General features: G+C 37.0%; 5 protein-coding genes across 7 annotated transcripts; all 5 read right to left on the reverse strand.

The window, feature by feature from the left end:
* Positions 1-1,261: 1,261 nt before the first annotated feature.
* LOC112177597 lies at positions 1,262-1,888 on the reverse strand. Its single transcript, XM_024315879.1, has one exon. The coding sequence runs from the start codon at positions 1,886-1,888 to the stop codon at positions 1,262-1,264; it is 627 nt and encodes a 208-aa protein (XP_024171647.1).
* Positions 1,889-3,038: 1,150 nt separating this feature from the next.
* Positions 3,039-7,050, reverse strand: LOC112179573 (phospholipase A1-IIgamma). Its single transcript, XM_040511826.1, has 4 exons — positions 6,924-7,050; positions 6,168-6,246; positions 4,084-4,738; positions 3,039-3,912 (listed from the first exon to the last, which is right to left on the reverse strand). Exons 2-4 carry the CDS (start codon positions 6,182-6,184, stop codon positions 3,286-3,288), a joined length of 1,299 nt encoding a protein of 432 aa, XP_040367760.1. The 5' UTR covers positions 6,185-6,246; positions 6,924-7,050; the 3' UTR covers positions 3,039-3,285.
* Positions 6,641-11,127, reverse strand: LOC112179574 (deSI-like protein At4g17486). Of its 3 annotated transcripts, none has more exons than XM_024318034.2 (4): positions 10,728-11,125; positions 9,036-9,323; positions 8,574-8,660; positions 6,641-7,050 (listed from the first exon to the last, which is right to left on the reverse strand). In XM_024318034.2, exons 1-4 carry the CDS (start codon positions 10,906-10,908, stop codon positions 6,902-6,904), a joined length of 705 nt encoding a protein of 234 aa, XP_024173802.1. In that variant the 5' UTR covers positions 10,909-11,125; the 3' UTR covers positions 6,641-6,901. The 3 variants fall into 3 exon arrangements, with proteins under 3 accessions (XP_024173802.1, XP_024173804.1, XP_040367761.1); XM_024318036.2 differs by having other exon boundaries at positions 8,574-8,654; positions 10,728-11,123; XM_040511827.1 differs by lacking the exons at positions 6,641-7,050; positions 8,574-8,660 and adding an exon at positions 8,667-8,816 and having other exon boundaries at positions 10,728-11,127.
* Positions 11,128-13,030: 1,903 nt separating this feature from the next.
* Positions 13,031-16,982, reverse strand: LOC112175310 (nudix hydrolase 8). Its single transcript, XM_024312984.2, has 9 exons — positions 16,196-16,982; positions 15,508-15,800; positions 15,177-15,242; positions 14,842-14,979; positions 14,396-14,473; positions 14,255-14,305; positions 14,087-14,121; positions 13,751-13,859; positions 13,031-13,522 (listed from the first exon to the last, which is right to left on the reverse strand). The coding sequence occupies exons 1-9, from the start codon at positions 16,344-16,346 to the stop codon at positions 13,316-13,318; spliced, it is 1,128 nt and encodes a 375-aa protein (XP_024168752.1). The 5' UTR covers positions 16,347-16,982; the 3' UTR covers positions 13,031-13,315.
* Positions 16,983-18,840: 1,858 nt separating this feature from the next.
* On the reverse strand, positions 18,841-25,471 carry LOC112178761 (plasma membrane ATPase 1). The gene is made up of 22 exons (XM_024316973.2): positions 25,423-25,471; positions 24,876-24,974; positions 24,319-24,438; positions 24,087-24,185; positions 23,866-24,003; positions 23,610-23,744; positions 23,218-23,397; positions 22,846-23,049; positions 22,623-22,742; positions 22,072-22,191; positions 21,793-21,915; positions 21,598-21,702; positions 21,372-21,516; positions 21,015-21,179; positions 20,698-20,936; positions 20,558-20,590; positions 20,377-20,458; positions 20,076-20,236; positions 19,733-19,945; positions 19,388-19,570; positions 19,060-19,238; positions 18,841-18,934 (listed from the first exon to the last, which is right to left on the reverse strand). Exons 2-22 carry the CDS (start codon positions 24,933-24,935, stop codon positions 18,841-18,843), a joined length of 2,898 nt encoding a protein of 965 aa, XP_024172741.1. The 5' UTR covers positions 24,936-24,974; positions 25,423-25,471.
* Between the last annotated feature and the right edge of the window lie 925 nt (positions 25,472-26,396).

Here is a 26,396-nt window from a genome sequence, read left to right on the forward strand (position 1 = left end):
TTTTTAGTTTATGGTTTATGTTAATGATATGATATTCATTGTTTATGGATCTGCTACTGTCAAGCTTATATAGAGAGGTTGTGGGATGAAAAAGAAGAAGTGTCAAACAAATACAAAAAGTTGAAGAAAAAGCAAGAAGAGATTAGAAAATGGAGAAACAAATGCAGACAACTAATGATGATAGTGCAAAGGGTAGAAAAAGATGAAGAGGCAGATGAAGATGCTCCTACTGCTGTTCTTGCTCGTGCTAATACTCCTACAAATGAACCGAGGACACGATCAGCAATAAAGAAAATCAAAGAAAGAACCGATCGGAATGAGAAGCAAATAGAAGGTTTTGAGGTGCAGAAGCCATCAAAGAAACAAAGGAAGAAGAGAAATTAAAGGAATTCACAAATATATTAGTAGTCTATTTTGGTGCACCAATCATATGAGATTTGGTGTTAAGTTAGTCATCCAAATTAGCATATATTCTCATGTGCAGAAGATAGGGATATGTTTATAGATTTGCTATTGCCTATCATTTTTTTATCTTTGAACAAGCAGGATGGGAAGGGGATCAAAATCTTGAATTGCAAAGTTGCTTAAAAGGTTGAAATTGATTCAAGTTTTCTAAGCCAAACCAAAAATTGATGTTAAGTTGGTGTGATATTTTGTTGGGGAACCAAAATGTTGGAAGGCATTTGATTGTGGTTTTCGGGTTTGGTGTCCTTTACTCTCTGCTTCATTTGTGGTGACTAAGCATAAAATGAAAAAATTGATTATACATGAAGGCAGAAGATTTAACATAAAACAAGGCAGCATGCCGCTGCACCTCCAACAGGCCCTGCTACTACAATAAAACATTTTGCTACTACACAAACTAAAAAAAGACAGAAGAGTGAACATAAACAAATCTGCTATTTCATTACTGGAAACCAAAAATATCAATCACTGAAATTAAACTTTTTCCTGTAAATTTTGAAAATCTTTAATGTCATCTGCTACTGTTGAATATGCTACTGCTTAAAAACGATCATCCATGACCATTTATCCCTACAATACTCAGTTCCTCATGACATAGAAACTTCTCAAGAGCTCAAAAATTTAATCTGAGGCACTGCTACTATATAAAATTGCAGTGCAAACATATATGAATCAAAAAATTGCATGTGCTACTGTTGAATCATGCCATCTACTACTGTTGAATCAATCTGCTACTGCTGAATCATGCCATGTGCTACTGTTACTGCTGAATATGCTACTGCTACTGCTAAATATGCTACTCCACATTGCATGACCTACTGTTGTGGTGGCCAAGTTGATCACACCGTGTGCATCTCACTGGTCTGGACTCTTCCCCAAATGACTTGATCCTCCTTGTCTGTGGTCTTCCGAGAGGTTTTCGAGTCTTGGGAGGCTGCAAAGCTGAATCACCAAAACTACTAGGATCGGGCTTATCAAGATCCAGGACTGGAAAAGTAGGAAGATCATGAGCACTTCTATAGAATAAGGTCTTCCAGTAATCTTCAATGTAACAGTAAGGGATACAGTTTGCCTTCTGCATTACTTGAACTGCGTGAGACCATGGGAAGCACCTAAACTGCCACCAAGCACAAGAACATTCCCTCTCAACCAAGTTCACCATGACGGTGCTATCCTCTGTACAAACTTCAAAAATATCATTAGTAGACTGGCTAACTCTCCAATTTGTCCCTGTTTCTATCCTTTTCGACAACTTTTTCTCAAGCTTAGGACATAGCACACTCCTCCAAGTAGAAGATTGGACCTTCCTTTCACAAAACATCTCCATAACTCTCACACGAATGCCTTCAAGCAACTGAGGCAGCGACATGCATCTCTCATCTTTGACCATGTTGTTGAAGCTCTCTGCCAAAGAATTACTCATTTCGCCATATCTTTTGGCAGAGCAAGCAATAGCATAGTTTTCGGGTGGCCGGCAAGTTAGCAAGAGAGGATTGACCCTGCCCACGACTTTGCTTCCTAAACACATTTAGAAAACTATTATTAATGTTATATACTGCTACTGCACAACCTAAGAGCAAAACAATTAAAACAGCTACTATGATAATATTAAAACTAAACATCACATCAAACTTTGCTACTGCTCTACAAGATATCAAACCTCACATACACAACAATCAACCACCTGCTACTACTATTACACAAATTCAAACACCTGCTACCTCTCTACTACAATCGTACCACAATTATAAACTATCAGACACTAAAATCACAATACTCCAATTATAAACCAACTCAGACCTCAAACTTCAGGATTGAATATATATTCCTGTACCAATTATGCAAAAACACATAAGGTAAAAAACCAACACACAAATTCAAAATTGAAAAGTAAAAAGAAAAAAGAAGAATCAAATTCAACCTAAAACAAGTTCAATAATTCAAAACGAAACAAATTGAACCAAAACTAGAAGAAATTCACAAGAAATTGGATGAATCAGTAGATGATCAAAATATTAGAAAGCATGAAATTGACACAGAAGCATGAATTTGAAGCATGACGACATGAAGAATCATAAAACTAACCTGGAAATTTGATCGTTTCAATAGGAGAAGAGAAATTGGAAAGCTTCCATGGACGGGTTCTCTCACTGCTTTCAAATTAAAGAAGAAGAAGAAGAAGAAGAAGGGGTCACCAACGAGAGAGAGAGAGAGAGAGAGAGAGAGGCGGTCTCTCCTTGACGTTAGCAGAAAGGGAATAAAGAACCCAAAATAATAAGTTAAGGGTAAATAAGTAATTTACCTTATAACATGTGGCAAGTGGAGAGCATATTATCATTTTCTATAAGATTTTGTCCTTGGATATTTAATTTCATCTTTAAATGATGTATCTGTGAATCTGTCAAACAATTTCAATAACTTATATGCAATTTGTTATATAATATATCAAGGAGAGTTTGTGAGGTGAGAGACTTGCAAGATTTAAACCATTTTGCATAATAGGAAAAAATTAAAAAAAGAGGACAGATATGCGTACAATAGAACTTAATTTATTCAATATGACAAGACTTCAATACATGCTGATTGGACTGTTGCTAACATGTAGAAGAAGGAATTAACAACATGAGACTACGGAAGTTCCAACAAAGACCCCTATTCCAACAGAAAAGGGGATTTTGGGAACCCAACACAACACCAAACCAGAGGAAGGAAACCTTATTCGAATTAGGATAGAGCTTATAAGCTTTATTTAAAGCTGGAATGCCAGATTATATATTATATGCAAGCCAATGGTACCATTTGGATCATAGACTAGCCTAACTATTCATCTTCCTCGTGATCATCCAACACCCAAGAGCCATCATCCATTTGGATCATAGACTTATTCTTCTCAGTCCACCACTGAGCAACTATATTATGTTCATCCTTCACGCCATCAATAAACTTGTTTACCAGTGCCAGATCACGATCAACTTCCAATTTGAAATCAGAACTTTTGATCCCCTGTGTCCCTGCAACTCCATGCAAGTAAGCCTCCAGATCGTGCAAATGGATAAGTTTTTCTGTGACATTAGTATCAGGAATAACTTTCAAGAACGGCGACTTGAGAGTGTCGATTCTCAACTCTTTTCCGACATGAACATAATCCACCGATTCTAGTGCTTTAGGGACGATATCTTGGTCATTTGTGACACGCAAGACGTGAAGATTTTCAAGACCAGAAAGTACAATTTTAAAACCCTGGTTTCCAAGACGAGGGCAGGCAAACACAATAGCTGTGACAGGAATGACCTTATTTGGTTGATCTGTCATTTTATTGTATCCGTTATGAACAATATCAGACGCATTTAGAATTGCGAGTGCAGCACCCATGCTGTGACCAGTGACAGTAATGCTGATTTCTTCACCCTTGTATTCATCAAGTACTTCTTTAAGTGCAGCTAGAGCCTGAGACATAGAAAAGAAATTATTAAATCTGAACTCCGTCACTTAATTAGTACATGCAGTTAATCATATTGTGGTTAATCACTTAAGAGGCTAGGATCGGCTTATCTACGTAACTGTTTTTTTCAGTTAGTTTCATATTCAAACTAAAAGAGAAAAAAAAAAATAGAATACCTGATCTCTGGAACTAGTAAGTTGATTGTGTGAGGACTCAGGGTCCATATCAGTGTAATAGGAAAGCCAACCCTGGTGCACCTTAGGATCATTCTCCACTCCGAGAATGTGAGAAGCTGAGACCAAATTGATGTTCGCGTCAACAAGCCACTCATGTACCAATGTGGTTCCTCTCCATGAAATCAAGACATCCCTCCGGCCTAGCACTTTGGTTCCTTCATCAGTTGTCACCGCAACAAAACCCAGGAAGTTTGATTTCTTGGGCGAAAGTTTCAGATGAGTTGCATAAAAATATTTTTTCACCATGTATTTGTATGGATTACCACTCTCCAAACCCACCTTTGCGAACAAATGTCCTTTTGCGTATTGCGGAAGTCTGTAGTTCTTCGACTTTGGCTCCTTCACCACGAATACCGCCGCTCCAGCCCTTTCACCATAATGAATGATAGCGCGGCGGAGATTGCTGTCGAGAGGGTCTAGTAGACCCTCCCAGTCGTTCTTGCCGCTCAGATCCCTCCAGTTTTCTGCAAAGCTAGCCATCGCCGTAAGTTTTCGTGCTCGAGTAAACAAAACTAGAAAGGACTGAGTTTCTTGTTCTTCTTCTGAGTTTCTTCTGCCATCGCCGGCTCTTGTATTTATAGTGCCCTGCATGGTGCTGCATGCATTATTTTATTCTGTTACGTACTACAACGTGATGGTTAGGTTTGCATAGGTTTCATCGAATCTGAAAGGACCATACCTCGTATAATTCTTAGAGCCATAATAGAAGCAAGGACTTATCATCATATACTCTGCTTTATAGCCTTGTAGGCAATTTTTTTGTTTGTGTATATATAATGGTAAGTAAATTTGGTTATCAGAAAATCAAAACAGATGTGGTGTTCTGTTACACTGCACGGTTTTATAAGTAAGAAAGAGGTTTGAAGACTTGCATCATCGGTGACTAAAATTAAAGTTTAAAAAGAACCCAATGTAACAGGTCATATATATATATCATGATTCATGATGGTAAGGTCTGATTTTATCTCGATTGCTCGGGTCATGTAGGAAAGAATTTTACGTTTGAAGTATGGTGAATACAAAGATGGAATGGGCCTTCAATCTTTTCTCCTCCACCACGTCTTCCCTCCCACCAATTTAAAAGATACGGAACAAAAACTAATGTTGAACGATTACACGTATGCAATTTCGTGTTCTCTTAGGAAATTATGTTGGTAAAGGGAGAAAACTTCAATCTTATGATTATATTGAGCTTGTGCAAGGACTAGATCAAAATTAATTCACAGAACCCTTAATTGATTCTAATGTGTAGGATGACAATTTGAAGAAAAGGGTTAGATCATCTCCAATAGATTTTGCTAAACATTAATTTTGCATATAAGAGTTTATATTAAATTGGACATTACATGTAATCAATCATAATAAACTTAATCAACTAATTTTCATTAACCAATCATAATAAACTTAGCTAAATTTTAAGCAACATTGATGGTCTATAGGATGAACATAATGCCGTTGCTAAGTGGTGGCAAGAGTACCACAAGTCTACGGTTCAAAGTGATGATGGGTCTTGGGTGTTGGCTGATCATGAAAAAGATGAGGACAATGAGTATGGTGATGAAGGTAGAGCTGGAGCCTAATCTTTGAACGGACAAGAAAACTAAAAGCCACCATTTGGCCTTAATCGCTTTGCACCGGCCCTGCACGGCATAATATCTAAGCTGGCAATGCCACTTGCTAATCGTGTATTGCTTGGGAACGGGGTCTCGATGGAGCCTCTGTTGTCACATCGCTGCGGCAGCAGCATGTTCATCTACGCTCAATTAGGATTAGGCAATTAGCATGTTGTTGAGCTTTTCATATTCAATAATCTTCATTGCATTGAGTCATTCTATAAGAATGTATTTCAATATTTGTGAACGAGGTTCAATTGTTTGTTTGTCTTTTTCCCTTTGAGACCTCAATCACTGATAGTCTGATATCAAGAGAATGCAAATGTGCAAAATAAGACTGAAAATTACTGGCAATTGAACCTTTCTTTCTCCTGATATCCTATGAAATCTTCCCCAGGACTTGATTTTTACCTTTTATCTGACTCCATCTTTGTTTCCACCCGAGTTCCAAACCCTTGACAGGCATCATTAGACTCTGAAATGTCATCTCCTAAATGGAACATAAATTTGCTTTAGCTTCATTAACATTGTAAACCCTGCAAGGATGCTTCAGAACTCTTTCATGAAATATCAGCTCCCACAAATACTCATCAGTCTTGCATGAGGTATAGTACTATTTATGAATTTAGCATACAGTAATATTTTCCCCAGAAAACTCTGATTCGCCAACCAAAATTTTTTGTTTCTGCTAACTTTTCCAAACAACTAATATTTTTTTTTTTTGGCTGAAAACAAGTAATATATTTGGTGATCAAAAGAATTAATAATCAAGTATTTAATAAAAAACAAGGCCATTGCAAGACATTGTCAGGGATCTGCCACATTCATAATTGCAATTTCTTTTCAATCAAATAGCATTTCGGCATAATCTATTATATAAAGAATGATAATGCAACAACTGCATAATAATGCATGGTAGTTTGGATATAAGTTGGAGCATTCACATATATTTCAGAACAATACAGGCAGCAGAAAATCTCGAGCACCATCAAGCAAACTATCGCCCTTTTTTTTTTTATAAGAATCAAGGAACTATCCCTGAGATTGGGAATGCTCAAATAAATGAGACATGTTTTAGTGGTACATTTAGAATCATAGACTACAAGGGCACACAAAGAGACATGCCACACAAATAACGATGGGAGTTACATGAGCTCCCTTGCTAACCTTACTGGTGTTTCCTTCACGAAAGCTACATCCCCGATTGGTGCATTCAGCAGGTGATGATTTGAATCCTCATCACTTCCTGTTCCAGATGAAGCAATTGACTCTGATCCATCATCATCATCATCTTCTGTATTGACATAAAAATAAAGGGAAACCATAACATGTGAGAAACACATGTAAAGCACCAAAACACCTACATATATAAATGCTATCACCAAATAATTAAACCATAGATTCTACAATTAGTGTCGTCACACATAATCAATGTCAGAATGCATAACATTCTGTCACAAGATCCAACAAAATAGCACTGAACATCCTCACAACAAATAGCTTAGCCAATTTGAGTTTCTAATCGTACATTAGTACATCAATTTTCAACCAAAAGCTGATATGCAACTAAGCTTCTGTCCATCCATCTGGTGTTTGAAATGACTTCCCACAAGATTCACAAAGATAATCACAGAGCATGACACCTTTAGGCTAAAAGTTATGGCATACAAAAGACTTGTAGTGTTACTTTTGAAACCGAAAATAGGCTATACGATGATAACCCATCTTAGTTCCCTCTTGGTGCAAATTTCAATATCTAGATTACGATTTTATACAATGATAACCATAAACAGATAAAATCAAGCTCATGAAACTAACGTATTATCTGTCCCCACCACTTACAACCAACCCCCTCTCTCTTTACTTCGTCTCTCCTACTCCGCACTCTCCACTAATTGTGGCCAAGCTTCTCATATAAAGTCTCTAACTTTTTAGTGTATCTTAATACGTTTGGCAAATGAAAATGTGAAATTTATTGATAATACTTGTTTACAATTATGGGTCCAAGATTCCTTCAGCCAACCAGGTTCAAATGATAATGCACCTAACCTGGCAATCAAAAACTTCAGTATGTTCCATGCATGTCGACTAATATGCTCCATTTCATGTTTGTTCAGTTATAGGGCATCTCAAAAACATTCAAGAATCAAGCTACAAAAGCAATGGAAGTTATCAACAATTTAAGGTAAACTATAAATCAAACAATATATCCTATAGTAATCTGATGAGTACAAAGTATTGAGGGAGTGAGATTGAATGAAGTTATGAGTCTAGAGAGGAATTGCAAACATAAAGTTATATCGGTAATATTGGTTTGTTTAATCAAGGTAGTTTTGGTAGAGGGATTTATGAAGTAGACTTTTTAAATCATGGGTGGGCCAACTGATATAAAACTCGGGTCCAAATGCAGTCACTGAGCTCTTCTTCGTTGTTGATTATGTATCTGTGTGACTGTGTGTATATACATTGAAGAGGACATGACTACCCTACTTTAGTTCTATGTTTCCGGCTTATACTCTCAACTTCCTCCGTTACACCAAACTCTCTCTCTCTTCGCATAGCAACTCTGACCACATTGCATGCCTATCATGTGTACTATGAAGAAAAGAACTGTGTCAATTTATTTTCATGCTCTGTGATAAACATATACATTTATACGTTTACTAATATGTAATATAGATAGGAAGATCATATTCATATACCAGCTTTGTTTTGCTTTCTTTGTGACAGCTGAGCATAACTCTCTTAAGGATAGAAAAGCATGCAATATTGTGATTCAAAAATCATAGAAACATGGTTTGTCCACTAGAAACATACCAGAATATGGCGGATGATCAGGAAGATGTCTGACTGCTGATAATTGAATGTTTTCTGGCAGAAGACAATTACAGAAGGAACCTGAAACTTAAGAAGATTCTTTACTCAGTATTGGAAAAGCCCATTAACTCTGGTCCAGACAATTAATATCAACAAGGTGAAGTGCTAGCAACCATGGCAGAAACCCCTGGAGACCCTTACAACCCATTTCCATAATGGTTGGACCTGCCTGCGGCATGGAGTCTATGGACAGATGTAACTAAGTTAATCACATAATATCCAAATTCCAAACTAAAGGCATTTATAATCAAAGGATATGTTATTTCTATGGTCTAGATCAACCCCAAAAACAAAAACAAAAAAACAAAACAGAGAGAGAGAGAAAAAAAAAAAGCGACTATCAAGTATCAAGGTAGCTTGTTAGGTCCTGTGGATATTGAAGTAGAGGATTTTTAATCTCACCTACTCGTGCCAGCCGGTTTACCCATCCAGGGATAGGTTTTCCAGTTAGCCGCAAACAGACTTCATCAGTGAAATGGTTGCAATTCTTGGCAATTAAATGATAGGTATCGCCATGATACTTTCCAGAAAGCTGTTCCATAAATGAGCGTAATTCTGTACGAGACATATCAGTGCTGCCCAGCAGGACAGACCTTCTGAATATGAAGCCAGGGCAACTTCTTGGTTCGACCTCAAAAACTCCACTGCTAGGATACTCATGGGCTCCAAAGCCATACTCCATGCCATGCACTGTTTGTAAGAACAGGTAGAACTGTATCAGGCTTCTGAAGTATAATCATACAAAGGCTGCACAGGGGATGCCACCCCATCTAACACTCACGTATGGAATAACTAACTAAAAACTCCATGACAAAACAAACAATAATAAATGCAAGAATTTTATAAAATCAAAAAATTAATGCAATCTCCAACATTTCTATAGTACATTTGGTATTCATGTGTACCATAATTTACGATACATTGTGCCAAAGTAGCATAGATAACTATCAGCTTTTTTTGACATAGTTACAAAAACCCTTTACTTAAGCTGAAGCAGTTGCTTTACAAAAAGTATATGTTCTGTCTGAGTAATTTGATGCTTCTATTCAAAGACCATAAATAATCTACCAGATTCTACTAAAGATCTTGTCAAATTTAGAATTCCCTCATGCCAAATTGCCTTTCCTATGACAGATCCTCAAACTACCTTATCATTTTAGTTTAACAGAATCTCCAACTCCTTGCTATATAAATTTGCACTACTACTATCTAGTTATGCATGCAACGGCACTTTCACATGATAAGAAAAAAAGAAACTTCTTAGATTCCTTAAAGTTTGTTCAAGCTGTACTGATGTTTGTTATAGAGAAAAGAGTGATTGAATTGGCAACTAGAGGATATTCCATGCACACAAAGATTAAAATTCATCGGTTGCCATTGATTTGTATTAATAGAGGATGAAGTTCTTTTGGGCTTCATTCAAAGCATGCTGATATGTTCTTCATTTTAAATGCTGATTATGTTCTTCATGTTGCTAAATTAAGAAGACTTTGTATTTTGAACAACATTATGATATTTGGTGTACATTTTGATTGCTGTTAGAATGAACTCTGCAGACTCTGCTATCCTTATAGCTTCTTAATAACCGAGTGACCAAACTGGCAAACTAGAAGAGATTGCATGCATGCAAGCAAATTGCTTGCATTGATTTCGATTATATACCACGCAAGTCAGCAGAGCATAATCTAACAACCATTAAATTCACTTCCCCCCATAACTATCTCAAACCGTGAACAAAATAACATACCATATTTCAAACTAAAAACTTCCTAATTTGACAACAACAAGAACATAATCAGCATACTCCCAATGAAGCCCGAAACAGAGTTGCCTTGTATATCAACACAGATCAACCATAACCACTTAATTTCGATCTTTGTGTGCATACAATCTCAACACACTCTAGAATACCACAATCTAGCTCAATCTAACAACAACCAAAATTGCCCCACCAAACTCACTACCCCACATAACCATCAAAACACTAAAAACCCTTTCTAACAATTCTCAAATTTCAAAAATTTAACAACAATCAAGCAGCAAGAACACCTCAAGATCCAAAATTGAAGCAGAAAGAACCCTAATTTCCCATACCTTCGATGCCAGAGTGGAAGACCCCAAATCCGAACCAGTAAAGATAGTTATTTACAGGGGTGAGATCGTAGACATTGAGGTACAAATGGGCGCGAGTCCTTTTCCGATCAGTCTGCTGCTCCTTCTCTACGCTAGAGCTAGAGCTCGAGCTCGGGCTCGAGTTCAAAGGGAACAACCGCATTGGATTATCGAAGTCGCTAAAACCCTAATCGGGTTATCACAAGCTCATCATCTTCTTCTCGCCAATTGGATTGCGAATTGAAGATATGGGTTTCCAAAATTTGTGGAATTTGGATTGGATTGGATTATTTATAATGCGTTTTCAAAATTTGGGGGTTGGATTTTGAAAGCTAAGTTGGCGAATGGCAAAACTTTAATGGGGGCTTTTGGACAATGCCCTCGGTTTTTATGGTTTATCACCAAGTTGTCTTATGACTACTAATTTGTATTAGGTCTCTGTTAATATTTTTAGTTTTGAATTAAAGCTATGTTTCTTCAAATCTTTGGTTTTGTTTTTCAAATGTTAATTACTTGATTATGTTTTTAACAAGTTTCTTTTGAGCTTTATTGCTTACCGAGCAGTCGTGCACCGATGTAGGTTTTTTACCCGCATTGTTCTAACCGATTTGGTTGATTTCATTAATACAATGAACTATTCTACCTGCCAAACAAAACAAAAAAAAATTATTCACTAAAAGGCAAGGGCAGGGTCATCAAGGCATCCAGAGATTGTTTCTAATCAAGGCTGATATCGAATAGAGTATGTATTAGGCCAATGCCGAAAATGTGCCAAAGAAGATACCTTTGTTGCTAACAAGGTTATAGGTTGGCTAATGCGTTAGTGAAGTTGCACTGGGATCCTCTAAAGCTTAGCTAGGCCGGCTCAAGTTAGCCAACTGTTCCGAGTTCCCTGACCTTGAAGCACATGATTCGGGGGTTCCAGCCAAGAACAAGAAATCAACTAGGATTGTAGTGAAACCGAATATGCCTCCCAAACGGAAGGGCGCTTTAGTTGTTTAGGAAGAGATGCTCTGTATTGCGCGAAAACGAGTCTCAAAGTGATAGAATCTAGTGTTACATGAGCAAGGTGGTTTTTCATTTAAGATGACTATATATGTAATTTGCAGTATTTAATTTTTTTTTCTTTGCAACAAATTGTTTTAGAGAATGTTTCAGCCATTTTGAATTAAGACACAAAAAATAAAGGAAGTGATTATGGCACTTCACTTTTAACTACATAAAAGTAAAGTGCAAGTGGTATAGTGTATGACAAAGTAGAGTGTCAAACTGTCAAAATAATCACTTTAAAATGTAAGTATTTTGCTCGAAGTTTGACTCACCAAGAAAACAAAGTTTTTGTTAAAAAGAAAAGGTACATGTATTGAATCCTAATAATTGTTTGTACATCTAATTGCAGCCAAAGTACTATCTCGTTCTTGAGGTTTTGGTATATGGTGTCGGAGAGGGTTAGTCTCTTCTTGAGGTTGGCTGTAAGGATGTATCAAGACTCATGGGATAAGTTGATTGTTTGTAGCCCAGAAGAAAAGGCGATTCATGTGATTAGAGTTAAGTCCCTATCGGTTCATAGTATCTATAACTGCTAGTTCTACATTACAGATTTAGAGATATGAGTAGGTCATCTTCTCTAATTGGAGTAGTTGCGATTTTATGGAGTCATCTCCGTCATTGTGATCTCTTAGATTAATAAATTTTCTTCCCTTACAAAAAAAAAAAAAAAAAAGTATTGTTTCATTGTAAATGAGGTACATCTGTTGCTGCTGGTGGTTATAAACTATTTCCAGACCGGTCTGGCTCATCTTTGGAAGGGCTCCCTTTTTGGTGAAACCCCAGAAATGCTGGTCCTCCTTAACAAGCAGGTTTCATAATGAATCATTGTCAAGTGTGATATAGTAATGTCATATCAAGATCATGATATTTTGAATTATGTCACCTAATCGCAAGACAAAATAATGATGTGAATGACCCAGTGACTTGTATTGTAACCTACCCTTATGGCATGAGGCAATGATGCATGATGATCATACCACACATGGTATTGTCTAGTCTTTTACCCCCTTATTACCTGGATGTTTGGCTGTTTTAGTCATCGACGGAGGACCCATATCAGGAAACATAATTTGAATTTACGATCCGACAATTCGAATTAAGTATACGAGGAAATGTTCATAATCACTATAGCTATAAAACTTGAAGTCTTTTATGTTAATTTCAGTTGACCCATTGGCTTATGCATGACTGAAATGTGAATTTCAAGGAAAACTAATGGTATCCATCCAGTAACATCAGGAAATTTGACGACAATGTATTTACAACAACCTCGTACATGATCATAACCGAGGATGACACGTTGTTGTTACCATGCATCCTGTCTATATCAGAAGACATATTTACACATCATTAAGTAAAAACATTGTAATTACATGTTAAACATTACTTGTAACCTTTTGCTTAAAACGTTTTCCAGGAGTGAACCCCAAATAGTTGGCTTTGGTTACAAGCATATATACATCAACAGATCACAGATGACTTGACAGGCAGGAATGTTTCTGGGCAGTGAGTCTACAGCTTCAGCAATTTGAACAGTTGAAATCTTGTGTATCAACGACGTTATAGTACAAGGAAGACAACCTGCCATCGAACTTGGAGACCACTTGATGAGAAGATAAACCGCAGTAATGCTTTCCTAGCCGGGCAATGCATATAGAAATGACCTTCTTGAACATGGAATCTTCTTTTACTAGTGGTTGCTCCACAAACTCAGCCAGAGGCATCCACTGCATAATAGCATGTGCTTCAAGTCAACTAATCCAATGTTCCAAGTGATGCATATAAGAAACTGTAGCTTATTGCCTCAAATTTGCATGCATTAGCAAATTTTAAACCACTATGGCAAAATTTCACAACTTTATTGCAGAACAAAAAGGTAAGGTGTGGTAATTGGTAATAAGCAAGAATTGTAGACAGTAATAGGCTTAGAATTCTGTTTTAGTGCAAAGTCTTACCTTGGCTGCTTCAATTTCAAGATCATCAACTATAATCTGAGTCGATAGTGGTTTTAGCATGCAGATAAAGAACAAATCTGACTTTTCGAAAGCAACATTGTGAGCATGCCTGGACATGGAAGTTACAGAAAATATTAGAAACACATGCAGTATTTATAGGAATTGTTCAGTTGCATTGGTTTCAACTCTTTCACTACTTGAATGCTTTTTGCTGAGAAACACATGCAGCATTCTGTATGGCAATGATGATTATAACACTAAAAACTTAAATCCTACAGTAATCATCTTCTATCATATATCTATAAGAATAAGAATTATGTGTATGTGGTTTATTACCTGAATGCTATAACTTCCACAAACTCCGTATCAATCTGAAACAAAAGAGAGTGCAGCTAGAGCTATTAGACCAAGAGCTTGATTGGAAATGTTGATTTTGCAACACAAGAGTACACTCGTACAATAGATGAAATACAATCTTAATTAGAAATAAATACACATTCTTACTCCAGTTTCCTCCTTAACTTCTCTCACAGCTCCTGTGAAAATCTCTTCCGACTGATACCAAAGGAAAAATCAGATAATTTCCAAGCAGAACATAGTGAAACTTATAAAATTGTGTTCAAGGTCCAAAGTTGGATAAAGTACCTCAAGGATGAAGCCAGTTGGTATTTTCCAGAAACCAACGCATGTAGGAGCACAGTGTTTCTCTTGTACGACAAGAACCTGCGATCAGTCATCTGTTCATTAGTACTTGATTTAAGCCTGAACAAGCAGATCAAAAGATTTGACTAATAATAATCTTGCTGTATCTAAATCAATAATGTGGACCACAGCTAGTCAGTTGAACAGAACAAAAGAATCATTTCACAACTATGGTCGAGTGGTGCCCATTAGGCTGTTTACCAACAGATTTATGTATAAGTTTGCTACTTTGATACTCCTAGTAATATCGGAAGAGCTGGGCCAGTTGAAAAATGCAAATCTGATTGGAGCAATAAGAATTATCTATCCTTTCAATTTGAAAGGATATTTTTATTAATCAGGAAAGTGATATATAATGTGCGCAGCAAACAGAACAGAAGCAACTATACCTCATTATTGTCATTGATGACAAATCCCCCAACCCCTACTTGATGTGAAGCATTAGCGGGAAGCATGCATGGTCCTTCTGGAATCCAATATGTCAGCATCACATATCCTCGTTCTGCATGGTGATATTGGAAACCTTCCTGAAACCAAGGAACTTATCTCATATACTCCCAGTATTCAACACTTTCAGTGAATAATCATAATCAAGATAAAAGAAAGGAATGGCTAGCATTGTAGTTGTGCAATCGGGAAAGAAACCGATCAAAACATGAACTCCATTGATTGTTGTCTCAAGAAAGAATAGTTTCATAGCTTAAAGTATGTATAGAGAAGTTACCTTAACAGCAACTGGAACAAGCTCAGCTCGTTCTACCGGCAGCTTAAGCCAAATTCCCTTCTTTCCCTGCAATCAAATTGAATTATTTGGTATATGCTTAGGGTTCAGGCTAATAAAAGGATATAATCATCACTAAAACCATGTTTGGACAACAAGATTGAACTCAAGCCTCTGATTATGCAAATAGGCAAATTGTAGATGTTGGTTTCAGAATGTATAAAACCAAGTAGAACCTACATACATTTCAACTATATTTAAGGAGGATCAGAGAATCAGGCTCCCCAAGTGACTAAAGTTGCCAACTTTCCTAGGGAAAGGCATAGGAAGATACCTCCATTTTCCAATTAGAAAGCGAGGAGTGGAGGATGTAAGCAAAGGCATCTGCATTTTCTGGTAGTCGTTCTGGATCAACGATAACTCCCCCATACTCATCATCAAAGGCATCAAGTACTCTAATGTCTCTAGGAAATAGATTTGACCTTGCACCATTTGTTCCAAAGATTTGAAATATGGAAGTTTCAGCTGCAAGTTTATCCCCTCCAACACTACCAATGGCGTTTGTTGACAGATATCTATTGTTTGAACTAGAAGGATGAGAAAAGGAAGAAGCCTTCAGAGGATTCCCTGGAAATGAAATCGAAAAAACAGAAGAAATCATCCATAACTTTCATCACCTCAAAGCCTCAATTCCCACAAAGATCTAACTTTCTGAGCACTCTAAAAGAGAAATGACTTCCAAGATTACTAATCAATACAGCTAATGAGGAAACAGAATTACATACTAGGACTAATTTGTGCCACATAATGGAGAGAATAATCGACTTAAATTTCTGTTCTCTGATAGAATAAGTCCTCTTTTCATATGCTGTACTTATTAGGTACTTTACCCAGCAAAATTAGCTGCAAACTCATCGAGAATTGCCATGTTCTTTGATCAACTAATACACTACAAAGCAGGGCATAACAAAACAAAAACTTGGAAATCACATAAGAAAATATAAGACTGTGAAAGCAATTACCTGTGCAAGAACAGAACTGTGGAGATACTTTGACACCAGCCGGTAAGTACCTGAAACTCGTAAACGAATTTGAGTACATCCTCCCTACCTGAGCCATCTCAGAAGCAGACAGAGATTTCGATTGAAACAAGCTCATCTCCATTACAGACATTATCCAAAATCCCAACTACCTTAAACAAAAAACCACAGCTGTACCATCCAATGAAATCTACTCCTCAATATAACATTCCCCCTGAACATCTACATTCCCATCGCACAACGCTCAAGAACAAGAAACCACCATAGGATTCACCGCTGCGAATGATCTAGAACCTGGAGGCTAGCTTGCAGATTAAGCAAGCTGGTTGTGAGTTACATAAACAACTAAACATGTAGAGCCAAGCAAGCGAGGCCACGTTTAACGAAGTCGTTTTGGAAGCGGGGGTGTGAAGAAAACGAGGGAAGTGAATACAAATTATGCAATGACTTGGAATTTGAGAGCAGAAAGTCAGAGAAGGCGTTAAAAGAGATGGAAATGCAGAAGGAGAAAGTTAAGCACAAAAGGAATGAAATTGGCACAACCCAAGTGAAGACGGCCAATAAAATCCATGTTTAAGGCATGCATCTTATCTGGAAATCAAGATTTTCCAAGTGGGGATGCTTGTTTGATTTGTGGTGTGAAATATGTGGGGTGCAGTTCTGATATATACAAACAGCCTAATATGGAATAATTGAAACTTAAACAAAAGCTAGAGAAGAGCTTTATTATGTGAAATGGAGAGAAGATGATGAGGAAGGACTGGTAAACTTAACCCAAAAGGTGGGAAATTTTGGTAATGTGGGAAAGAGACATAGACCATAGTAGTCCAGTTCTGACTCGACGGTTGAGGAATGCAGTTGAAAAAAATGAGGGTGATAGTCTCACACGTCCTCCGTGAATTGACAGAAGTGGTGCATTTCATATTCCATCTTGGTCAGCAATGTGAAAATTTTGTAACTTTCTCTGATTAGCGCGCGGTTTGTGAGCAAGCCAATGATGCTTCACTCATGTATTTAATTCTTAAGTCTATAGTTAGGAGTGGGTTACATTTTGCACTAATTAACCTTCCACGTACAACTCAGGAAAAGTCTCGGTAATACATTGAGGGTTGGTTCCATACACAGAATCCAATGATTTCTTTGTTTGTCGAGTAATAGGCGTATGAAGAATAGTGATGCTGACTTTATCACCATGAATATGAATATATTTCCATTTTTCCAATCGGGTATGTGTGCATTTAGTTTGTTTGTTCCTAGATGATTGGTTCAGCCAGTGCATTTAGATTTTCAGGATTCGAAATGCTTTTTTGTGTTACGTCTTCAACATTTGAGCTTAGATGATGAGTTATCATCTAAATTTATATTCGATGTAATTTCATAATAATCTATCACGCATTCAACAAAAAAATAATAATTTGTTGACACCTTTAATTTCATGTTTATTTCATTCCCTTTAAAATTAAGAGAAGTGTTTTACTCTAGTTCACACCTGATTAATACCACAGAGGCACAGAACATGTGAATTTTATGGGCATGTTGGGGATGGCAAGAGGAGGCCTGTTGCACTTCATTCGTCTGTTAGAATGTTGATTGGAGGATGATCAAAGGCTACGCTAAACACGTTTATATGCAGCTTTCTGTCACTAATTAGGTAAGATTATTTTGAACATGGTGATGGCTTGCAAGGAACACAATTTCCATCAAGATATTAAAAATCTAATATCTCTTTATTCTCTATTAACCAACAAAGTCTCTTTATTGTCTCAATATTTGAAAAAAAAAATCTCTTATTGTTGCAATAATTTTAGTGGTTGTGGTGCAATGATTGTTGAGATGGATAGGGACTCTTTTGTGGCCATTATATTTGCTGGCATTCTGATGCATATATATATATATATATATATATATATATATATATGCTAGGGATGGGTCCAAAACAGTCAAAAGAGTTAATGTTGATATATTTTCTGATCTAAAAGACAATAAGATTTTTTTCACTTAATTATATTTTTGCTGTTTTTGTGATAAAAACAATGTCATCTGCCCATTACCATTTGGTCTAGTGGCATAAGTCTTCTTTTTACAAGTGGGAGGTCGTGAGTTCGACTCACAATAAATTAGTTGTTGTATATATATGAGTTGTTTATTTCATCAAAAAAAAAAACAATGTCATCTTAGTCATCAACACTATTTACAAGAGGAGAAGAGTTTTAAACAATGATCGTAATATGGTACTACTCTATTTTTGAAGAAATATTTTCTCAATAACTACTTCAAACTCAAATGTGTATTAGTATAGTCGTTACGTTTGTTCATCAAATGATGCAGGTGTTTATTTTATACAAGTGATATGTGGGGATATGTATATCATAATTTGGTGAAGAGATTTTGTAATTTGATGATCACAGTACTATTGTAATCACTTGTAGGCTTCAATTGGGTGAAAGGATAACAAGAGAAAAATGGATAATCATGATAGGAAAAGTTTTTATTAATCATCATCAAGCTCCATGTGCCATCAACCTCATACATGGAAAAAGATTAATAACAACAAAGAAAACAAAGGAAAAAAAATGTATATAACTGAAACACAATGAGGGAAGCTGCAGTAGAAGTGGAAAATGATTTTAGACTGTGTAATGTGGATTGACGTCAATGTCCAAACCCCTTAGCTTTGCAAAGGACTCTACCTTCCCTTTGAGCGTGTGAATTTCCCTTAGTCTGCATTGCAAGGAAAACAGCAATCCAAATGAGCAAGGTTTATGCAGATATATGTTCTATATATGTAGTTACTAGCTTGAAAAGAACTTGAACTAGCAATGTCCAAACTTGAAAAAGAGACCAACCTTGCAATCTCTGCACGTCGTCGGGCTTCTTCAGCCATCATGCTAACATCCCTGAATGTGTGCCTCTCATGGAAGATATTTTTGTCCATAGTTGGGAGGCCATGAAGTGTACGCTGTTCTGTTGCCCATGCAGCCTCACGAGCTTCCCTACCAAAGTCCTTTTGGGTGGTGAAAGCAGTCTGCAGAAACATAGGTATGTGTGTAAGTAGTATTAGAAAGACTAATGGAACCATATATATAGGAGATCGATCAGCAAATCAAGCACATACTTTCATTCAATCTAGATGTCTAATCAAATACTCAATATGGAAGGGTTAAACTCACTCACCCTTTTGTTCAGTACCAAACTCCAGGCCCTCCCACTGAGTGCATATCGCACAAAAAACTTGATAGGATCAAGAAGCATATAGATTATAATGTTGTAAATCCATACAGCTCCAGTCCAACCCCAGCCAACGCTATGAATTTGAGCAAATTTCCATGTTGCCTGAGCAGATATTACTGTTGCAACCTGTGAGCATGAAGCATTTCATGAATATGAACCATTGTTAGTTTGCTTGTGGAGAAAAGAATGTATGAAGTCTGAAGGATGTGAAAGCATTATATGATCCCACATAATATGCATCTAATAGTATCTATTGAAAGCTCTTCAAAAGTTGCATGCGATCATTACCATTTGAGCAACTATGAAGGCACCAACAAGAAGAAGACCAGGTCTTTCCATGAATGACCAACCTCTGGAGCGAGTTACAAAAATTAGAGCCTGGCTGATGGTGCTAACTTGAAGGTACACAACAGATGCTAGCTGGCCATTCAGTGTCTCTGTATAACTCGACTCATTGAGATCAGCGAGTTTCTTGAAGTCCAGGTCTAGATGGAAGTGTTTCTGAGAGACACAGAGAGATATGTTAATAACTTCTTCATTGTCATCAAGTCTACAATATGAGCGCTCACAATTATATTTAGGCCCTACACAATAACTATTTGGCAATGATTACACAGAAATGCATAATTACCGGGAAGAAGTGGGTTTCGTAAATGATATAGAAAAATATAGCAGTGGTCACGGCAAGGTAACTCCCTAAGACAATCCCAGTTGCAAATATTTCACTGAGCTTCCAACTGTCAGGAACTGGAGATGGCTTAACCTTGTCTTTGGATATTGTCATAATAGTACCTGGAAGATAGTTCAAAGTTCAGATTTATTTTCAGAAGTAAGAAATGGAATAAATGAAAAGAATAATAGAAAAATGAGAATTCATATCCATAGGATTAGAGACAAAAGGTAAGAGAACTAAAAAGGATGATAATTCTCACCGTCATTAAGAATGGCTATGATGAGGACCATAAAAGGAGGGAAATCAAATCGCCAGAATGCAGTTAGCAACAAGAAACCAAGCTGTTATACAAACTCAGTTAGAAATGAGAACTGACAATTCTGTTTGCTTGTATGTACATAATCTATTTTCAAATAAAAGAGGCGTTACAAGATACTTACCACAATACGTATTGTTATAGACACTGCATATATCTGAAAAAGGAAACCATAACAAAATGCAATTACGGAAAACAGAAATCCAAGATTTACGACCAGGCTGGTCCAATTCCTAAAAAAATGAGAAGGGAGAATCCCCTTACTGTGTAGTTCTTCATTCTTTGAAAGATTGCACGGCTTGTCAGAACAGCACTAATAATAACACTCAATCCAGGCTCTGTCAGTACTATATCAGATGCACTACGAGCAGCATCTGTGGCATCTGCCACAGCAATTCCTATGTCTGCTTTCTTCAAGGCAGGTGCATCATTAACTCCATCACCGGTCATTCCAACTATGTGCTTCTTAATTTGTAATCGCTGAACGATCTCATATTTATGCTCTGAAATGAAGCATCTAGTCAAATAGAAGCAATGCAAAGTACGTTAGCAAACTGTGACGCAAGCGTAACCAACATTACCTGGAAAGACACCAGCAAAACCATCAGCATTCTCAATGAGTTCATCAATTTGTAGACTTGCATCTAAGCCATTCTTATTTTCACCAAGCAATGAAGATGATGGATACATGTTTGAGCCCATCCCAAGTCGTCTCCCTGTCTCTTTGGCAATTGCCAGTTGATCGCCTTGGGAAAGTAAAACAAATAGAGTAGTCAAAAAAAAGTTTTGAAAACTAATTAGAGTTAGATTTTGATATGGCTGGAGTGGAATCAGTAAGAATCTAAGAAGTTGCATCAAAAGTCTAGTCAAGTGAATTAGTTTATTACACTGAGCAGTCTCCATTGAATTGAAAACAGAAAAATGTCACTTTTTAATACCTGTAATCATCTTAACACTCACACCAAGATCTAGAGCTCTTCTAATAGTTTCAGCACTGTCGTGACGTGGTGGATCAAACAAAGGTAGAAGACCAACAAACTCCCAAGGTCCACCAGGACTGTCTTTGGTTCCAGCAGGTACTTCCTGTAAATTACAGAAATCATTATCCATTAGCATCAGAGGAAGAGAAATCTATTATCAGGGACATGATTAAATCTTGGTTACCTGTCGTGCAACAGCAAGGGATCGAAGACCACGTTCTGCAAATTTGTCAATTACTGTGTGTGCCCTCTTTTCAATATCTGATTTGTTCCATGCCAAATTGAGTATCTATAAGATTAAAAATAGAAGGGTTTGGAAGGTTAGATCATTTCCCATGTGAGATATGATTTCAATATTTTGAATGGATATATTAAGTACCTGCTCTGGTGCACCTTTGCTCACTCTGTGCATTTTACCAGCTTTGTCTAGGTATGTAAGTGCTGTCCTCTTATCAGTTGGATTGAAAGGAAGGAAGTGAACTTCTGTAATTCCCTCTCGTGCCTTACAATTGAGCAAGAAGAAAAACTCAGCTCAATGAAACCTTTAATAAAGAAATCACTACATTGAATCACATATTCTTGTCCAGTTTCTCTAAAAAAATCATTTTTACAAGCCTGTAAGAATTGCATTAACATTTTCAGTTATAAGGTCTACTACCTCCTTAGAATCAGCCAGCATTGCAACAATTGCTGCATCAATGGCATCTTGATTTTCCAACCTTGAAGCTCTTGCAGCCATCAATACAACCGAGTCTTTTTCAACATCTTTAGCAAACACCTGCAAATGGAAGAGCAAGTCAAATGTCAAATAAATCCGATATGAAATTTACATCTGAAGAAAATACAATAAGATTTCATATTAATTTGTGCAAGCGACCTAAGCAGCTGAAAATTAATCTTGAGACATATGGTTACAAGAAGACAGCTTCGGAGAACAGGTACTTTATTCATAGATATGGTTTTCCCAGAGTATTGAGGTTATATTCATATATTGGTAGATGCAAAATGTATTTCAGTATAATACTATAATATCAAGTATGGAAACTGTTGGCATTGTCAATAGTTCTTTTGTGCAGAACACTCCATCAAAATGTGCATTTAGCTTGATGAGCTAGATTAATTGCATATTTCACTGCAAAATCCGTGAAACCAAAAAAAAAAAAAAAGGAAAGGGAAGAAAGTCATATGACAGGATAAAAAAAGTATCACCTCTATCAGATTCTTGTCCACTGTTAACTTGTTGAGAGTTAAAGTTCCTGTTTTATCACTGCAGAGCACATCCATCCCAGCCATTTCTTCAATGGCTGTCATTCTCTTTGTGATTGCACCCTGAAATAAAACTCGGATAAGCTCTCACTTTGATTTCCATACTAAAGAGAGCCAACTCAAAGCTGAAATTTCATGGTTTTAAATCAAATGAAGTTTCTTATACCTGCTGAGACAAACGATGAGAACCAATGGCCATGGTGACAGAGAGAACAGTTGGCATAGCAATTGGGATGCCGCCAATAAGTAGGACAAGAAGGTTATCTATTTTAGAACGATAACTCTTTCCTTGACGAACTAGGACAATTAGTTCAATCACAATACCTATGGCAATTGAGCAGATGCAAAAGTTTCCAATGGCTGTTAAGACCTGAAACAAGTAGTCCATATGGTAATTCAGTAATTCAAAAACTGAAATTGGTTATGCTTCTGATCCTATATTCAAAAGCTTATCATATGAAACATGCCCATTGGCTTCACATTCTACCAACATGAACATGATTTGACTCCACTAAGGCGAAAGATTTCTCAAACGAACCTTCTGAAAGTGCCCAACATGTGTTGTGTTTTCCACAAGATGAGCAGCTTTTCCAAAGAAGGTATGTACTCCTGTTGCGATGACAACTGCTTCAATTTCACCTTGTTTACATGTTGAGCCAGAGTATACTCCTTCACCGGCATGCTTAGTTACTGGGAGAGACTCCCCTGTAAGAGCAGACTGAAAAGAAAACAGAATAATAATTAAAAAAAAAAAACTTGGAACTGAAATTCTGAAATAACATAACAATATGATGAAGTGATGCATCTAATCATATTCATATTCAAATGTCAATGCACCTGCATATAAACGATCTTAAGCTATGGTTTCCAGAATGAAAAAGAGTATAAGCTAGACATGATTTTTTACACATTAGAATATAACTTAGCTACCTGGTCGATCTTCAAAGGATCTCCTTGAAGCAGGCGAGCATCAGCAGGAATTATATCTCCTAACTTGATACTAATAATGTCTCCAGGAACCAGCACAGCTGCATCTTCCTCATTCCATTTCCCATCGCGTAAAACCTGTTGAGAATCGATGAAATGTCAATTTTACATGGAGAAAATCGAAAAAAACAATCTTCGGTATGGCAAAGAAAGAAAATGTAATCAAGTGGTTGGTACAGAAATCAAATAGCGAGGTAACCTTGGCTTTTGGAGCAAGCCGGGCCATAAGCGCTGCAGCTGCATTTCCAGCATTGTTTTCCTCGATGAAGCTTATTGTTGAATTGATAAGGAGTAGTGCTACAATTCCACAGAAATCCTCAACGTCTCTTTTTCTCCCCTGAGAGGAATTAATTTTAAGAAGTCAGTCCAGAAACCTTTTTCTTTTTTTTTTAACAATAAAGTGTACTTCTAGTCACTTACGCCTCCATATGCGAGAGTTATTGACATTATTGCAGCTGCTTCCATAACCCAAGACAAAGGGTTCCACATGAACCCCAGAAAGTTAAGTATTTTACTTTCCTGCAAAGCAAAAGATAGTTATATAACAAGAAGGTGGAAGCCTATTCAAAGAAATTTTCTGCTTAAGAGAGCGTTTGTATAGCAAAATCACAATAGGCGAAAAGATCACAATCTGAAACAAGTTCTTTGAAACCTTTTTCTCTTGAAGTTTGTTGAAACCAAAAACCTCCAGACGCTTTTGCACCTCCTCAGAATTGAGACCCTCTGCTGTACATTTCAATTGTTCAAAAACTTCCTCCACAGGGATGTTCTCCTGCCAGCATATTCAAGTTCAGAAAAAGTAGCAGCCTTTGAAATAAGATGGATCAAAGCGGTCTATGAGGCATGAAAATAGATAGCCTTAATAGCTATTAAATACATTAGACTCTGAACTAGATATAGGCAACTTAGAAAAGTAGTTATCACTCCCAACTTGCAACAAAGTAAACATTGCTCCTTTCATCAACAAACACTGAAAGTAAAAAATTAGACTATATGTACTAGACCACAAATATGCTTTTGTTCCAAGAGGATTGTTGTCCAGTTCATCAAGAGCAGAGGTACTCAAAATGATCTCATATGACGAGTAAATAAGTACTACTTCCTGAGGAAATCATCATGCACACTAGTTTAATAGAACCTATTACGATCAACATAAGATTTGGGGGCATCATGGTTTAACATAAATGAAAAGAGGTCTAGAACATGCACCAGATCAACAGCTTCCTGCGTAATAGGCTGAAGGGCAATTGATGTATCCATTGCGGCCATACAGTCTTAGCCTCAACAAGAAACACAAAGATGGAGAATCTGTAGAACCGGAAAGTAGTCATTAAAAGATGTTGAATTTAGTTAAAAAGAGCAAATACACACACATCTAATAAAGGTTGGTCACAAATGATTCCTCCAACTTCTTGAGACCACAGCTTCTTATACCAATTTCGAAATATGAGAAATCAGGCTTCGTTATTTAGAAAATGCGGCATCAATCTATGAGAAATGATCCTCTTATTTCATCACTATCTGAGGGAACTAATATTCACATGAGCATGGAAAATAAATCTCCAATGCACCTCGATCACTGGTAACTAATCTCATTAATCGATCCTATCTCACTTTTCAAAGCATAATTATAAACATGGAAGACTAAAACGTAAACTAAACAAGTAACCATAAACTCTCAGAGAACTTGAATGAAACATCTGGTGAGCAACAAAAACACAGTCATCAGAAAGATGATTAAAATGCGGAAATTTACCAAATCCAGCAGAATACTCAAGCAGACTGCTTAGCCCACTTGAGATAATCACCGAACACCAAGACCCTTCAAACCAGAAGCCGAAAACGAACGAGAGAGAGAGAGAGAGAGAGAGAGTCTGCGAATGGAGAGTGCGCTTGGAGAACAGAAGAGAACATGGAATATATAAGTGCCATGCAAGCCACGCCTCCACCATATAAGACATGAAAAGATGATAAAACAATCTGCCAGTGAGAGACCAGAAGACGAGGCATTTGAAAGAACAAGACAAAGATTCAACATCTGAAACAACGTCGCCAGCATCAACATAGCTGCTCAAACAACTCGACTGCTGTTTCCAAAGATATGAGAAATTGACGTATGATGAGTAATGATTGGATGATTGTTGTTGCAGAATGCAGATGATGACAAAATAGGGAAAGCCGTACGGGTTGACATTCTCTTGGTCTTAACGGGGTTTCCCACAGATAGTCCTTTCGGTACTACTTCGATGGGAGTTTGGAATCTTGTTCTTGAATTGCTTTTGGGGTTTGGAATCTTTGATAATAATAACACAACGGTCGACTTCACGGCGCGCAGTCTCTTTCTAATACTCGATTCAAATTTGTTAAAATTACTGCGACTATCGTACTTGATGGTGTTTACTTCTTTTTGTTTTGACTGTAGTGTTTGAAAACTCTAGACAGATTTGAAAACCCTACACAGATTGATTTTTATTTCTTTTTTCCTGTAACTGAATTTGGATTTGGATACGAGATCAAGGCGGCTTTCTTATTTGGGTATGGACACAAGTTGTTTCTAGATCAAATGTACTTCATTTTTATTGAGACCCTCGAGGATTTACATATGGTTGCGGCGTCTCATGAATACTATTGATTTCGCTTATTTATTGCCAGATTGTTATGTGCTTCAAACTAATAGCTAGGCAAGGTGGTGTTGCATGTAGGAATGTTTTATTTCTAAGTAGTGATGGA

The sequence above is a fragment of the Rosa chinensis genome, chromosome 7 (assembly GCF_002994745.2).
Source record: "Rosa chinensis cultivar Old Blush chromosome 7, RchiOBHm-V2, whole genome shotgun sequence".
NCBI classification, from domain to species: Eukaryota; Viridiplantae; Streptophyta; class Magnoliopsida; order Rosales; family Rosaceae; genus Rosa; species Rosa chinensis.

Bases quoted from the DNA above. Each gene is read 5' to 3' on its own strand.
- LOC112178761 (XM_024316973.2), bottom strand. From the start codon at position 24,935: ATGGCCGCAATGGATACATCAATTGCCCTTCAGCCTATTACGCAGGAA. The intron at 24,439-24,875 runs GTGCATGTTCTA...ATATGCTGGCAG, and splicing joins CGCAGGAAGCTGTTGATCTG to GAGAACATCCCTGTGGAGGA. The intron at 20,237-20,376 runs GTGAGAATTATC...ACTATCTTCCAG, and splicing joins CATAGCCATTCTTAATGACG to GTACTATTATGACAATATCC.
- LOC112175310 (XM_024312984.2), bottom strand. From the start codon at position 16,346: ATGTCTGTAATGGAGATGAGCTTGTTTCAATCGAAATCTCTGTCTGCT. The intron at 15,801-16,195 runs GTAATTGCTTTC...TTTCATTTCCAG, and splicing joins ACAGTTCTGTTCTTGCACAG to GGAATCCTCTGAAGGCTTCT. The intron at 13,860-14,086 runs GTAATAAACCAC...TTCCATGTCCAG, and splicing joins GTGGAAGTTATAGCATTCAG to GCATGCTCACAATGTTGCTT.
- LOC112179574 (XM_024318034.2), bottom strand. From the start codon at position 10,908: ATGCGGTTGTTCCCTTTGAACTCGAGCCCGAGCTCGAGCTCTAGCTCT. The intron at 9,324-10,727 runs GTATGGGAAATT...TCTTACAAACAG, and splicing joins CTTCCACTCTGGCATCGAAG to TGCATGGCATGGAGTATGGC. The intron at 8,661-9,035 runs GTGAGATTAAAA...AATCTTCTTAAG, and splicing joins AAACCGGCTGGCACGAGTAG to TTTCAGGTTCCTTCTGTAAT.
- LOC112177597 (XM_024315879.1), bottom strand. From the start codon at position 1,888: ATGAGTAATTCTTTGGCAGAGAGCTTCAACAACATGGTCAAAGATGAG.
- LOC112179573 (XM_040511826.1), bottom strand. The intron at 3,913-4,083 runs GTATTCTATTTT...TCTATGTCTCAG, and splicing joins TTACTAGTTCCAGAGATCAG to GCTCTAGCTGCACTTAAAGA.